Source organism: Heterocephalus glaber, unplaced genomic scaffold, assembly GCF_053883595.1.
Source record: "Heterocephalus glaber isolate CG9 unplaced genomic scaffold, H.glaber_assembly_v1.0 deba00001757, whole genome shotgun sequence".
NCBI lineage: Eukaryota > Metazoa > Chordata > Mammalia > Rodentia > Bathyergidae > Heterocephalus > Heterocephalus glaber.
In genome coordinates, this window is record NW_028258454.1 from 3,085,369 (window position 1) to 3,098,867 (window position 13,499).

At 48.2% G+C, this 13,499-nt stretch overlaps 1 protein-coding gene and 1 pseudogene across 10 annotated transcripts in view; both read right to left on the minus strand.

The window, feature by feature from the left end:
• The window catches only part of Pde8b (phosphodiesterase 8B), a 241,082-nt gene that overhangs the window by 13,232 nt on the left and 214,351 nt on the right, over positions 1 to 13,499 (minus strand). For all 9 annotated transcript variants that reach the window (XM_021248570.2, XM_004870183.3, XM_087201163.1 and 6 more), the window contains 7 exons: positions 12,219 to 12,296; positions 10,001 to 10,077; positions 8,593 to 8,757; positions 7,054 to 7,099; positions 6,500 to 6,635; positions 5,222 to 5,420; positions 499 to 716 (listed from right to left, as the gene is read on the minus strand). In XM_021248570.2, coding sequence (XP_021104229.1) covers positions 499 to 716; positions 5,222 to 5,420; positions 6,500 to 6,635; positions 7,054 to 7,099; positions 8,593 to 8,757; positions 10,001 to 10,077; positions 12,219 to 12,296 — 919 coding nt within the window. The remainder of the gene's footprint in view (positions 1 to 498; positions 717 to 5,221; positions 5,421 to 6,499; positions 6,636 to 7,053; positions 7,100 to 8,592; positions 8,758 to 10,000; positions 10,078 to 12,218; positions 12,297 to 13,499) is intronic.
• LOC147821236 (protein Spindly pseudogene) overlaps positions 12,219 to 13,499 on the minus strand; it is a 45,983-nt pseudogene continuing 44,702 nt past the window's right edge. The window contains exon 2 of the transcript XR_015447379.1: positions 12,219 to 12,296. The product of XR_015447379.1 is annotated as a protein Spindly pseudogene (transcript). The remainder of the gene's footprint in view (positions 12,297 to 13,499) is intronic.

The window sequence follows — 13,499 nt, forward strand, 5'->3', positions numbered from 1 at the left end:
TTGCCCAGCAGCTGGATGGTGCTGCACAGGAAATACCCACTGCCTGACCACAGGAGCTGGCAGACAAGAGGGGCTGTTCCTATGTGGCCACATCTAGCCAGCTCTCAGCTGCCCAGTCCATGGGCTCCGCACTTCCCCCGGGACCTCCTCATGAGCTGGGAAAAGACAGGGAAGGACGCATTTTTCTTTGAGTTACATGAAAGACAGGATGTCTGGGAGGGTAAAGACTTATTAGTAATACAGTTAATATGTGTGTGGTACTTTGAGGTATACAAAACATTTTCATGAACTTACCGATGACCAAATGAGATTTAAAAAAACAGAGACAGTCTGAAAAGTAAAATCAAGCTTATGAGGGCCAGGTTACTATTTTATCATCTGATACAATGGTACAACTATTATTTCCATTCCCCCTAAGCTGAGCTTGCAGAATGTCAGGGAAAATGGAGTTCTCCACTTGAGGGTCACACTAAGCACAGGAGCCCGAGCACAACCAACCTGTCAATGTTCTTGAAAATGTTGCATTTGGCATCCTTGACGGTGAGCTGGAAGGCCAAGGCTGTGTGGTGACTCTCCAATACTGCAGTGTCGTTGTAGAGCACAGCGAGCTCACTGCCGGCATTGCACAGGAAGGAGTTCGTCCTTCCAGGATGATCCACATCATGGACTGTGGCAGCAATCAGCGCTGCCACCTCATCCAGCTGGTCAAGGCTTCCCTGGAACAAGGAGAAGCAATGTCAAGCATTACCCATGGGATCCCAGAGACCTCTTGGGAGGGGACAGGCCAAGGGATTCAGGGTTTCACCGCATTCTTTTAGCCCTCCTGCCTTAGGTAAGAGTTGGCCTTGGACACACTATATCTTACTGGATGTGTTATCTGGAGGGAAATGGAAGTCTGAGCTGCACCCACAGCAGATGCCTAAACTCTCCAGAGCCCATGCACCCATTTGTGGAGTGCCATGGCTTAGATACAAAATGTTCCCTGGAATCTCATGTGCGTGGAAGGAAGGTGACTGCATCACAACATGCTGTACTCATCAGCGGATTCAGGCACTGAGTAGTTCCCTAGCTGAATGTGCTGCTGGGAGTGGAACCTGGCTGGCGGTGGTGACTGGGGTGTGACCTGGAAGGATGTATTCTTGTCCCTGGCTCCTTCCTTCTTCCTCTGCTTCCTGGCTGCCATGACATGAGCATCTTTCCCCATCTCTGCCCCTCTGCCATCCTGTTTCTGCCTCGCAGCCAGCTGATTGTGGACTGGAAGTGTGAGCCAAAATAAACATGTCCTTTAAAGTTGGGGGGGTGGGGTGGTACTGAGTCCAACAACAGGAAAGTAACTACAACAGCAGGGAGAACCCAAATGCCTTTTGAATTGCCTGCCGAGTGGTACTGCGGCGACTTACTTTTTTGTCCACTTCGGAAAAGACCTCGAAAGTGCTGATAGTAAACAGCACAGATGTAACAGCATTAGCCACACGATGGCAGAACGAATAGTGCCCAGTAATAAAAGAAGATCAAGGGGGAGAATAATTTTACCAGGAAACTCAAGGCTAAGGGGGTTCGGCAGCCAAGAACAAGATAAGTGCTGGGCTAGCAGGCAGCAAGGGCAAAAAGGGCAACTCTCTAAAGCTTTCATTATGCAAACAAAGAATACAATCGCTAGCATCGGTGGCACATGTGCTCTCAGCTCGCAGTTATCAGTGGGACTCTGAGATATAAGACACACTATACTATGAATCTATCCATCCAGTAATTATTTATTAGGGGCCAACTGGATGCTAGTTACCATGCATAATGTCTGCAATGATTTATATGGACAGAGTCTCTGAACTAACAGAGCTTATACTCTAGAGGGAAACGCAAATAAATTTAAAAACATGGTGAGAAATGTTAAGAAGAAAAGCACAATTGTTTTAAGAGTATAACCACAAGGCCCAGTCTAGTTTGGGGCAACAGTTCCCCAATGCTGTGATGAGAAATATTATTTGTGCTACCATGGGTAGCTTCTGGACATTTTAAGTGTGGCATGTGCAATGGAAGAACTGTTTCTGATTTTATTTAATATTAGTAGCCATGTGTGTCTAATGACCACCAAACTGGACACCACAGAGCCAGAGAGTGGCCAGGGACATCTTCTGGAAAGCAATGAGTGACCTCACAGAGAAGCAGGTCTTAGCCAAGCCACACGTGGCATGAGAGAGCACCCCAGGAGGAAAGAAGGGCCTCAGGGAAGTTCCTGCAGACAGCCATGTGCTGCAAAGGGCTTACTCAGAGCCTAGAGAACCCCTGTGGCAGGGGCTGGGAACAAGGGAACGGGGTCCCTGGGATGAAGCTAGAGGGTGGTGTATGCCTGGGTGTCCCCCCTTGCCTGCACAGGATTGTGGGAGGCAAAGCTAATTCTCTGGTGAAGATGTTGAATCTGAAGCTCAACCCTTCCTGTGCTGCGCCCACTGTAGTGCCTGGGTCAGTTTAGGGTTGCACTGGGCTTGTCTGAAAAGTTCTGTGCCCCGTAAAGGGAGCCAGTTCCAGTTGGAATCCTGGCGTTGGACCTGGGGAACAACCCTGAATTGGTCCCAGTCCACATGACCAGATCTCCAGAGCACAGGAGATGCAATTCCAGCTGCTCAGCTGCAGTGGCCAGCGTCGGCCAGCAGGGTAGTCTCCCTTCATGGCTCAGGGGAGGCCACCATAGCTTCCAAGCTCAGGATCCAGAGCTGCCCCTACTCAGGTGCCACCTTCCATGGCTCTTCCTGCCCCAGGCCTCCAGCTACTGCTGCCTAGTCTGTCCCATGCTGCTGGAAGTCTTAGGCCCACTTACTTTTAAATGATTCAAAGAGGCAGTTCAGGTAAGGAGTAGAAAATACAAGTGGTACCACATGGGAACTGCTTTTCTTTCCAGCTTACCCTGATTTAAAACAAACTCCATGACAATGGCACTTGGAAGAAGGTACCAATAATGGGCATGTCCTGCAGTGGACAGAAAAGGCTGGGAGGTGGGAGAAGATGGGCAAGCTCACCAGCAAGGACAGAAGAGGAGCCAGCCCTCCTCTCTGTGTTTGGGGATGGGAGGCTGTTTGCAAGAAATCCCCAGACCTGCGCTGGCAGAACTCCAATTCCTTGGAGTACAGATGTCCCTGTGAAGTTTCTCCCTTCTTTAGCCAGAAGATCTGGATCATGCCAAGGGAGGCTGGCCAGTGTGGGCTCTCTTTCTGGGTCAGCCTGTTCCACAAGAATCACTTAGGCCCAGGGAATGAGAATCTGGTCACTCCACCCTCAGTGGGTCCTGGAATGTGGAGGGAGTAGCCAGAGGATGAGGCCTGGGATGCACCAAAAGGCCCGTCAGCTCTGGGTGCAGTTTCTGTGGCTGGGCTGGGGATGTGGTACAAGAGTGACTTTAAGAATTGGCACCTTGGGGCTGGGAATGGAGTGTGTGCTTAAGGCCCTGGGTTCCAAACCCAGCACACACACAAAAGAGTTAAAGCCACTTCAGGCCTGGCTTCCTCAGGAGAAGCCTACCAGCCCTATGTCCAAGGTTCTCTGCAGCTCTCTGTCTTCGGAGCCCCTGGCAGGGGCTGGGGATTATGAACATATTATATTTAGTCTTAACCTGCTTCTAGGGCTTGAGCAATTCAGTGAGACTCAGAGTGCAGCAGCAGAAGGCACTACTTAAAGGAAACCTGTGGAGGAGCAAGGCAGGGAGAGCAGGGAGGGATGACACATTCCCTAGTCCAGGACAAGTCCCATCTGTGTCCCTCTGCATAGGAGCAGGCCAGGCTCCCTCACGAGACTGCACAGGGGACCTCTGGTCTTGGCGCTAATGACCTGGGTGCTGTTCCCAGTTGGCAGTGCGATCCCAGCTGGGTGCACACTATGGCAAAGGGAAAGGGGCTGTGGCCCCTCAAGAAAGGCCCCACAGACATAGGTGGATGCCATGGTTACCTTTTTTTTAAGGTAAAATACAAAAATCTCAAAAAGCATCATTTTTAGACCATATGCTTTGCTTTCTTGTGGATGAAAGTGAGCACCTGGGTAAGTTTTTGACAAACTGAGAAGAACCAAGTTTCTCTCCAGTTTTGGTGCCATTCTTGTGTCTTCTGCTGCCGCATTCTCTTTTCCTTAAATCCTCATCAACACCTGTCAAGAAAATTTTACCTCCTGGTACTGAGGTTTGAAACCACGCCTTCACGCTGAGTTATGTTCCCAGCCCACTTTTTACTATTTACCTTGAGACATGGTCTTGCTAATTGCTCAGGCTAGGCTTGAATTTGTGACCCTCAGCCTTCTAGAGTCCTGGGATTACAGATGTGCACCACTACACCTGGCTCCCAGAAAACAATCTAACGTTAGGCATTCAGATGAATGTGAATTCTGCCTCCCTGTGGCGCCTTCCCCAAGGGTACCTAAAGTTTAATCTTTACTTCTGTTTGTGATGAAGGAGTTCCAAGGTTCTTGTGAAAGTGACAGTACTTGAGAGGGAAGGGTGATGGGGTCCCTGGCAGCTTTCCATGGGGTTGGGGCTGCTCTGCCAATAGCTCTCACACGTGGCAGACAGCACTGAATTCTGCAGAAGACAGGGTATATGGGACTCTCACAGTTAGACAGAGGTCACTGTCACAGACACACGCTCATGTCCACAGGAAGCACCCACATATATGTCAATCAGGACGACACAGAGTGGCTCATTATTATCTGGATTATAACCCACCAAGTGGCCAAATTCTGCTACTGAAACTTAACTTCAAGACCCAGTAACCATATGCTGGAATAATTAATCCTTAACTGCCTAGTGATCCAGTTCTGGAACACCCATAACAATAGAACATAATAAAAAATTTTCTCTTCAAATTCTTGTTCCTTGAAATTTTCTAGTTAACATACATGAATTTCATGCAAAAATTTTTAAAAATTGCAATCTTTAGCATAAATGGGTTAAGTTCTGCCATGCAGCCAAATTTCACAAAGCTCCTGGCAAAGATTTGGAGCTGGACTCATGGGTCAACCATGCATATAAAGGAAACTCTATGGTGGCATAAATTAATATTTTGAGCATTTGAGGGAGGGAAGAAAGACCATGTCTTAATAACACTGAAATGACCAATGTGGTAGTCAAAGAACCTTTGTTAAATTAGTTGCAAAATAGCTGTTGGCCTAATGTACTTAACAACACAGAGCTCCTGGATCTCCACTCTAGGCAGGAAGCTAGATTATGGCATCAAAACCCTACCTTGACTCTTTCCTTTCCGAGGAAGAAAGCCGTGGCGTGCAGGACATCCGCAGCATGGGTGGAGTTGTGATAGGCATTGGAGGAGTGGTAGTTGGCTTCAATCACTTGGAGCCACGCCCGAAGGGTGGTTTCGGAGCAGTTTAGAAATTCACACACTCCAAACCGGGAGAAGACCTTTAAGCCCAAGTAAACCAATGGCCTGCAAGAGAGGAAAACCAACCCAGGCTCACTGAATTCATGGGCCCAGAAACTCTCTTCTTGGATGATGTTGGGGAATGGAGGCATTTTCCTGATTATTCTGCCTGCACGGGGGCATGAAAACACCTCTTCCTCATATCAGTAGGGAGTAGTGTAGCTTCTCCCCAATGACCTCTTGGAATGAGGGCCACATTACAGTGGACCTTTGACTTGTGAACTCGATGGGTTCCCTAGGGCTGGTTGTAACTCAAGTTGGTTGTAAGTCAATACAGTTGAGATCTGGATATTTACCTGGGTACTTGCTATAGGTAACAGGCCGATGAATCTTTCATTAACCTAATGCACCCAAGTTGTTCGTATGTTAGGCTGGCCGTAACTTGAGGGTCCACTGTATTTCTGGATTATTTTTAAGTCAGTGACAACCAAGAAAGGTCTGTGGCAGTGTCTGTCTCCCTTCACTTCCACATAGGCTCTGAGCCTGCTTCTCCCCCCTGAGCTGGAGGACACAAGGAACAATGTGCATGGTCTCAGCCAAATCACAGCATTTAGTCCTATTTCTTACTGATAGTGAGAGTTATTCATATCCCACACAGAGCAACCCTCCAGGGGCATAAGAGATCCTCTGGCTCTCTAACCTTTCACCTGCAAAAAAGTCAAGAAGAAGCTATTGTGCTCTCAAATTACCCTTTTCTTTTCTTTTTCTTAATTTGGACAGGGTCTTGCTATGTTTTGCAGGCTGGCCCCAAATGCCTGAGTTTAAGCAATTCTGTTACCTTAGTCTTTCAAGTAGCTGGGACTACAAGTGGGGTCAGTGTACCCTGCTTCAGGTTTATTTTGCAAGATGGAGCTTTAGCAAGTCTGGGGATAAGCAAACATAGCACTCCTGTCTCACAAGCATGAAGGAATGAGCTGGGCAGATGTGGAGACGCCACGGCTACCCCGCTGCTCCTTACCCACACATACTCCCTCTCCACAGAGGAGCACACACAGGACACACATCTTCCTCAGTCACCAGTTGGGAAGGCCTTGAACGTAAGGGCCAGACTCCCTCCCCCAGTCTGTGGCCACACCGTCATGTACCTTTTATGTGTGACTGCTTCCAGCTCAAAGACGTTGAAGTCCCAGCTTTCCTCATTATCGAGCAGCTGGGTGATACACGGGGGGACATCATTGATGGTGACAGGCATCACGAGGTGACTATGACTCTGGTGCACATCTGAGCAAACACGCAGGGTGGGAGGCTGGTTAACCGTGGGGTCTTGGGGTCCCTGAGTACCTGTTATCATTATGATGGTGACACTAGAAAAACAAGTCTCGAACTTCCACAGGAAGGAAATTTTCATGTCACGGGTTTTCTCTTACATTATGAAACCTCTAGATCCCCAAAGAGAAAAACAATTCAGCTTAGCTGTGTGTTTAAATGTACAGAGATCTACAAGGCTTATTCTAACAGTGCTCAGAGAAGTAATTTAAATTAGGAGTCCTAGTTTCAAATACAGACCATAGAGCTACACACAGTTGAATGCAGTCAACTAGAAATAACATCAAGGCCTTCCTAGAGCAATAATCACCACACCGGGGGTGGCCGGAGGTGGAGACAGGCTATCAGTAATGGGAGAAAGATAAACACTTACTCTTCGTGAAGACATACTCATTTCCTGACAACCTTCTCAACCCATCCTGGAACAAAAAGAGACTCGGTTAGAAGCATGGTTTATATCCCATCCTCCTGTGTTCATCTTCTTTGTTAGCCAGAGATCTGAACACCCAATCCCTGCCATGCCAAGCTGAGGCAGAGCTCAATGTTAAATGTGCAAAACAGCTGGAAGGCAGGTGGTGCACTCCCATGGCTGCTGGTCCCGGGAGGTGGAGAACTGGGGACACGGTGGATGTGACTGTGCTCAGGTCTCCCACCTGTGTTGGCTTGGTTTTCATAGCGTCTTTCTCTTCTGGCATTTTGAAACCATGTGAGTGAAATCACAGAATCATCTTGCATTGGATACATGTAATTCTGATGTATCTGAAGTGGTTCCTTAGGGACCCTGTTACGTTCTCAGATTGACATTTTGAGGAGTCAAAGTCACAGACCACACATGGTGGATAGTCTAATGTAAAGTCATTAAAAAGTTGGGCTCATTTTTCAATAGTATCTAAATTAGTTTTTTCTAACTACTTTTTTGGTTGTTTGTTTTGAAGCATGAGCATTGCTGCTAACTTTTTAGAGAAAAGTTCTTAGATTTGAGGGCTCTGGAGAGGTCAAGTACAAGTGAACAGAGAATTCCAGTGTTCTATCTACTGGCTCTTGGAGTTGAAACAGTTTGCAAATATTCTTGAGTCTGTTTCCTTGCCTCTTCTATCCCTCACCTCATTATGCAGGTCTTTGTTTAAATGTCACTAAGGTTTAAAGGAGTATCAGTGAAGGACTCCCCTGAAGTCTCAGATCTTTAGGCCAAGAGTTTAGTCTTTAAAAGGAAATAAGTAGATTAGTAACCACAGCCACAGCTGTCCTGATTCCAAGGCAAGCATGGGAATGTCCCTGTTTTTCCTTACCTGACTATAGATGTAAAGATTTAAAGACAAGATTCAGGAGCTAAGATTTTGGAAGCTGCTATCATCTAGGCACAGAGCTTTTCATTACACACTCATTCCCTGGTCTCCTCGCGGATTCATTCCAGGGCTGTCCCTGGATGCTACAATCTGAGGGTGCCCAACCAATGCACATCCTCCTGTGTATTCTAAATTCTACTGAGTTACTTATAATACCAGATCCAGTGTAAATGCTATGTAAACTGTTGCTGTGTTGTTTAGGCAACGACAACAGAAAAAGTCTGTACATGTTCAGTACAGATGCAAATTTTTTCAGTGTTTTCAATCTGTGGTTGGTTGAATCCACAGATGAGGAACCTGGGAACACAGAGGCCAACTGAAGCTCCAGGAAATACAGCTGTGACCCTTGGCCCAAAGCTATCATCCGGATCAAGGGGAAGCAGCAGGTAGCCCTGTTCTGCATTCTTAGTCGCCATCCACAGAACTCAGCAATCGAGGCAGCTGCGTCTGGTTATCAGTACTGCTGTTCGCCTACACAGCAGTATCTCTGCAGCTGCAGGTTAGCGTTGGCAGGTCAGATGGACTCTAGCGGCCCTGAACATGGTCCCCTTTGATTCTGCACTCACAGTCATCAGGCCTCCAACTAGGTCACTAGTGTGCGGGTCTTCATCTTTGGTTCCCAGCTGAGGAGAGTAGAGTTCTGTGGTCCGTAGAATTTCCAGAACTCTGTCCAAGGCTTCTGCTACTGTGACTGGGCTGTTTTCTTGGGCTGCATTGATGATATTTATAACCTAAGGAAGAGAGAAAGAATAAAGGAGAGGGCAGCAGACTGCTCCTTCCCAAAGAAAGATGTGTGCCTGGGGTCTAGAAAGCAGGTGACAACATCATACTGTCCAGGGCTGAAACATGCCGTGCAGCCCTGCTGTCCCGTGTCCTCCCCTCAGGACCTCGTTGCTGATCTTTTCTGGGGGTTAGAGTTCCTCAGAGGTTGGTCTGGGCCTCTCTCACTCCAAAGCCCTTCAGAAATAGCCTTTCATTCCCATGTCCGAACACACGTCACCCACACATGGTCTCTCAAGTCCCTGAGCTGGTCCCAGCCTGCAGATCTGCAGATTTGACTGCCTGCCTGATATAGATAGCTATGGCCACATCCTACATGTCTGAAACTGAACTCGCAGTTCTTGTTCCTCTTCCCTCCAAGCAAGCAGATAAACAGTTTTTAAAAATCAAAGACAAAGGTTTTCTCCTCTGGCTCTTACCCTGTGTGGCGAGCACTCCATCTGCCTCAGGCTCCAACCAGAGCCCCAGAGGCCCTGCTTGGCACGGGACCTTCTCTCTGTCCTCTCCCCGCCCTGACGACCCTCCAGCTGATGTTGGCCCTCCCATTTCTTATCCGTTCATTTTTCTCCACTCCCATGGCCTCAGTTCTAGGCTCAGCTGCCATGGATTCTTGCCAGGAATTGGAGAAAAGCCCCCAATCAGCCTGTTCTCTTCTCTTTTGCTACCCTGATCTGTCCCCTGTATGGCTGCTGAGTGTTCTTGACAGTCACACACCTGACTACTTCCACCCTGCAGTAAACTCCTGCATGCTTTCTGTCGCACATGAACTACTACGGCTGTTACAACCTGACGGACAGGGCATCCTGAGCCGGTGGCCACGTCTCCACCTTCTAAGCTCGCTGCAGCTCCAGCTCCAGCTCCATGACTTCCTTCCAGGCATCTGGGAAACACTTTTGTACTTTCTCCTTGCTATCCCTGCCCCTGCAGGGACTTTCACGCATCAAGTCCTCTGCAAATGCTTCCTCCACAGGGCAGCATTCCCTGAGCCTCGCACTTTCCTCTCTTTTCCTCTCATAGAGCCCTGTGGTTTTCCTTCCCAGCATTTGCTATCATTTATAACTACACATTTATGCATTGCGCCTTTCATACCTGTTTCTCCCACTAATTCACAGGCTCCAGATACCAACAGACTCATCTCTAGCCCACAGCCCGGGGCTGGAGGCCCTGCAGAGCAAGGTGACAGTGGCCACTCACCTTCGTGATGGGCGCTTCGATGGTCATGGAGTGGATCCTTGCCATGGATGGGTAGCGACGGTTCTGCAGGCTCGGGGCTGGGGAGAAGGCAAGAAAGATGTGTCCCGTTCTGCTGGCTCAGCCTAGGTGCTGCTGGGTAGTCCCTGCATGGACCTGGGGACAGGATTCTCCCAGGACTAACGTGTCCCATCAAAAAAAAAAAAAACCCAAGAAAGTCACCTGCCTTTTATTCCTAGAAGGTGAACAGCTCAGCCTGACCTGCCCACGTGTGGAAAGGTGGTCTGGGCTGGGACTCCGGTGACCAGAGGACCGAGAATTTCAGAGGCTGATGGGACCTGTGCCTCCCCTCCCCACAGGTCCCTGAAGCCTATGGTTCCATCCCTTTCACTCCTAAGCTGGGACATGGGACAGGTTAATGGAGCAGCATGGCAGGCAGGCAAGGCTCATGGTCATAGTGTGGGGCAGAAGGTGGAGCCACTCCCTGTGGGAGCTGGGGTGGTGTCACCTCCTTTCCGAGCCTCTAGGTTTGTAAAGCCAGAACCCATGGTGGGTCTAGCTCTAATGTGCAGAAACTTTCTTTTCTTTTTTTTTGGTACTAGGGATCGAGCTCAGGACCTTGCACTTTCGAGGCAGGTGGCTGAACCACTGAGCTAAATCCCCAGCCCCAGAAACTTTCATTTAAAAATAACTACATTTTTGAAAAGATAATCCTTATGCATGATTTAAAATGGAAAAGGTAGAGGCTTTTACTGAAAGCAGCGTTCCCATCTTCTCACCCTCTGGGCAGGCAAGAGGAGTGGCAGCTGCATCTTAGAGACAGCAGTGGAGTGGCCTGCTCCTGCCGGCGTGGCTGCCACCACCACAGCCTGCCCTGTGCACTGCCCTTCACTGGGACCCAGCTCGAGCTGACCTTCCAAACTGGGCTGGCCAGGTTCAAACACCCGCATGCGCATTGCTTTCCATTTGCTCTGTCTGAGTGCACCCTCAGCCTGGCCCAGGACACACCATCCACAATCTCCTCTCACACTTGGGCCCCACCAGCCCACCCATCTCACTCTCTGAGCCGCCCATCTCGTCTCTGGTGTCCCTGTCCTTGAGATTTCAGCTCCATCCCTCATTCTCAGGCTTCCCACTGTGACTGGAAGGCCGGGAAGTCCTCCACTTGGCCTTCTTGTTCATTCCTTTAAGTCACCACCCTGCACCCCCTTTCTGAGGAGACACTAGTTCTTCCCTCCTCGTGCCCTTACAGACTGGCTTGCCAGTTGTCAAATGCAAACCACATGCAAGCTGGGGTAAGAGCCCTTGCCTAACACAGGTGAGGGCCTGGGTTCCACTCCAGCACTGCAAAAATGAAACAAAAAGAGCCCCAAATGAATGAGTGAAATCCAGCAGGGGTTCTCAGCTCTCAGGCTCTAAGTCTCTGCCTCCCTTTCTCCTGATACCTCTTGCTGTCAGTTCACATAATTCTACTCACCTGGCTCTGCCCTCTGTCCTCTGCTATGTCCCTGTTCCCTCTGCATCTCCCTCAGGGTGCTGTCAGGTGAGGATGCCATTCTCGGCCCCAGGATTCCTCTACACCCAGACTCCCAAGCCCACATCTCCCACCTGAGCCCCAGGCCTGCATTTCAGCTTCCTAGGCATGGCCGATACAATAAAACTCCTCCAAGCCACCCCTGGAGACTCTCATTTCTGTAAATATTACAATTTCCCAGGCACAAAGGAGTAACATTTCAGAATTGGCTTCAACTTTTCCAACTCCTCGTAAATCTGATTGGTTACTCAGCCCCGATTCACTGAACTCAAAGCATTTTTTGCCAAATTCTGCTTTGCAGAGCCGAAATGTTTTACTAAATTCTGACTTGCAGTTTTTATGATGTTTCATTATTGGAAATTAAGTGCTTGTAGCAGGTGCAGTGACAAGTGACTGTTTGCTGCTGTCAGGACACAGGACACCCAGCACTGAGCTTGGCTAGCCTGAAACTGATTGCTTGGGCAGCTACGGAGGCCAACACAGCTCAGGCCTGGAGTCCCTTCAAAGAGAAGACAAGGACTGCAGAAGGCACAGAACTTTTTTTTAAATTAAAAACTTTCAGTTTACTGGGGAGGAGGTAGTTGAAATCTTTCTCCTTAGAGTTTATATGTTGACCAAGTCTTGAACAAATTCCTGTGTCATTTTCTACGTTTTCAAAAGGTCAAAGAAATCAGAAACATGCCTCACCGTCACTGCCTCGGGACGAAATGGACTTAACATCAATGGACTCTTTCCTCCTGTTCTTGTGCCGCGCGGAGTGAAACTCTGGGTTTCAGATCAGAAACGGGTGGGAGTTAGTTGGCAGCATATTCATAGACGAAGTTTACATGCTTTTTCCTTATTCTTTGAAGAAAACAAGGTTACTTTTTAAGCAATAGAAAATAATTTTAAGAAGTACTAAGCCCCTTTCCCTTCAAATCATTAAGACACAAACTTACAGTCAGTAGGAAAACGACGCCTTTTTGTATTTCTGGTGCCACATTGCATCACAGGAATGGAGTTTATCATTGAGGGTTATTTAATTCCAGGGGTCAAATATCATCGTGAAATTAAACACTAAAATTTGTGGGGGTTCATCTTAACATGAAAAACATATTCAACTGGATGGGGAAGACTCATGGGAATATCTGAGGAAATGAAATACCAGTGAAACCCACAGATCTTTTGCATTATTTAAGAAACTAATTCAGATCAATTTGGGGCAGCTTTGAAAAGTCTAGATGGTCTTTAGGTTCCCTAAGGATGCATCGCATCAAACAATGCCTATGTCCTGCTGGGCACAGAGAGGGAAGCAGTTTTAGATCACCAACAATTTCCAAAGGCTAAGCTCTCACCCTCATCCTTATTTTCTGAGGGAAAAAAAGCATTTTAAAATGCTGCATAAACAGCTGAAAACTTTGAACTTGACTACAAAACTGCATGTGACCAGTGAGTACCAAGGTATAAAAACTGTCCAGGCAGCAGGGCTGTATTTTGGAACATGTATTTCCAGGGCCCTGGCCTCTGGTGGGTAACTCATGACCAAGGAGAGAAACACAACACATGGAGAGAGTGGGCAGACAGGCCGGGTCCAGCAAGAGAGGGCAAGGAATGTCTCAGATCACATTCCATGGAGGAAAGAAAGATGCAGTGATGCTTCTAGTCTGGTGGTTAAGAAAACCAGCTCAGAGCCAAACCGCCAAAATTCAAATCTCCACCGTGCCGCCTTGAGGCCGTGCAACCTTGGGAATGTTACTTCACTTCTCGGTGTCTCTGTCTTCAAGTCTATAAAGTTGGCATAGTTACCAGGGTCTCGTTCATGGGCTGTTGTGAGAAGTCAATGAGTCAATCCATGCATAGCCTTCAGAACAGTGTGTATCACCTGGTAAGCGTGTAGTGTGCAGAATGCCACTTAGCATGATCACTTGCATGGCATCCGTGGCAGATTAAGCATCTCCTTACACACACAATGGATGCTATCATACGGTT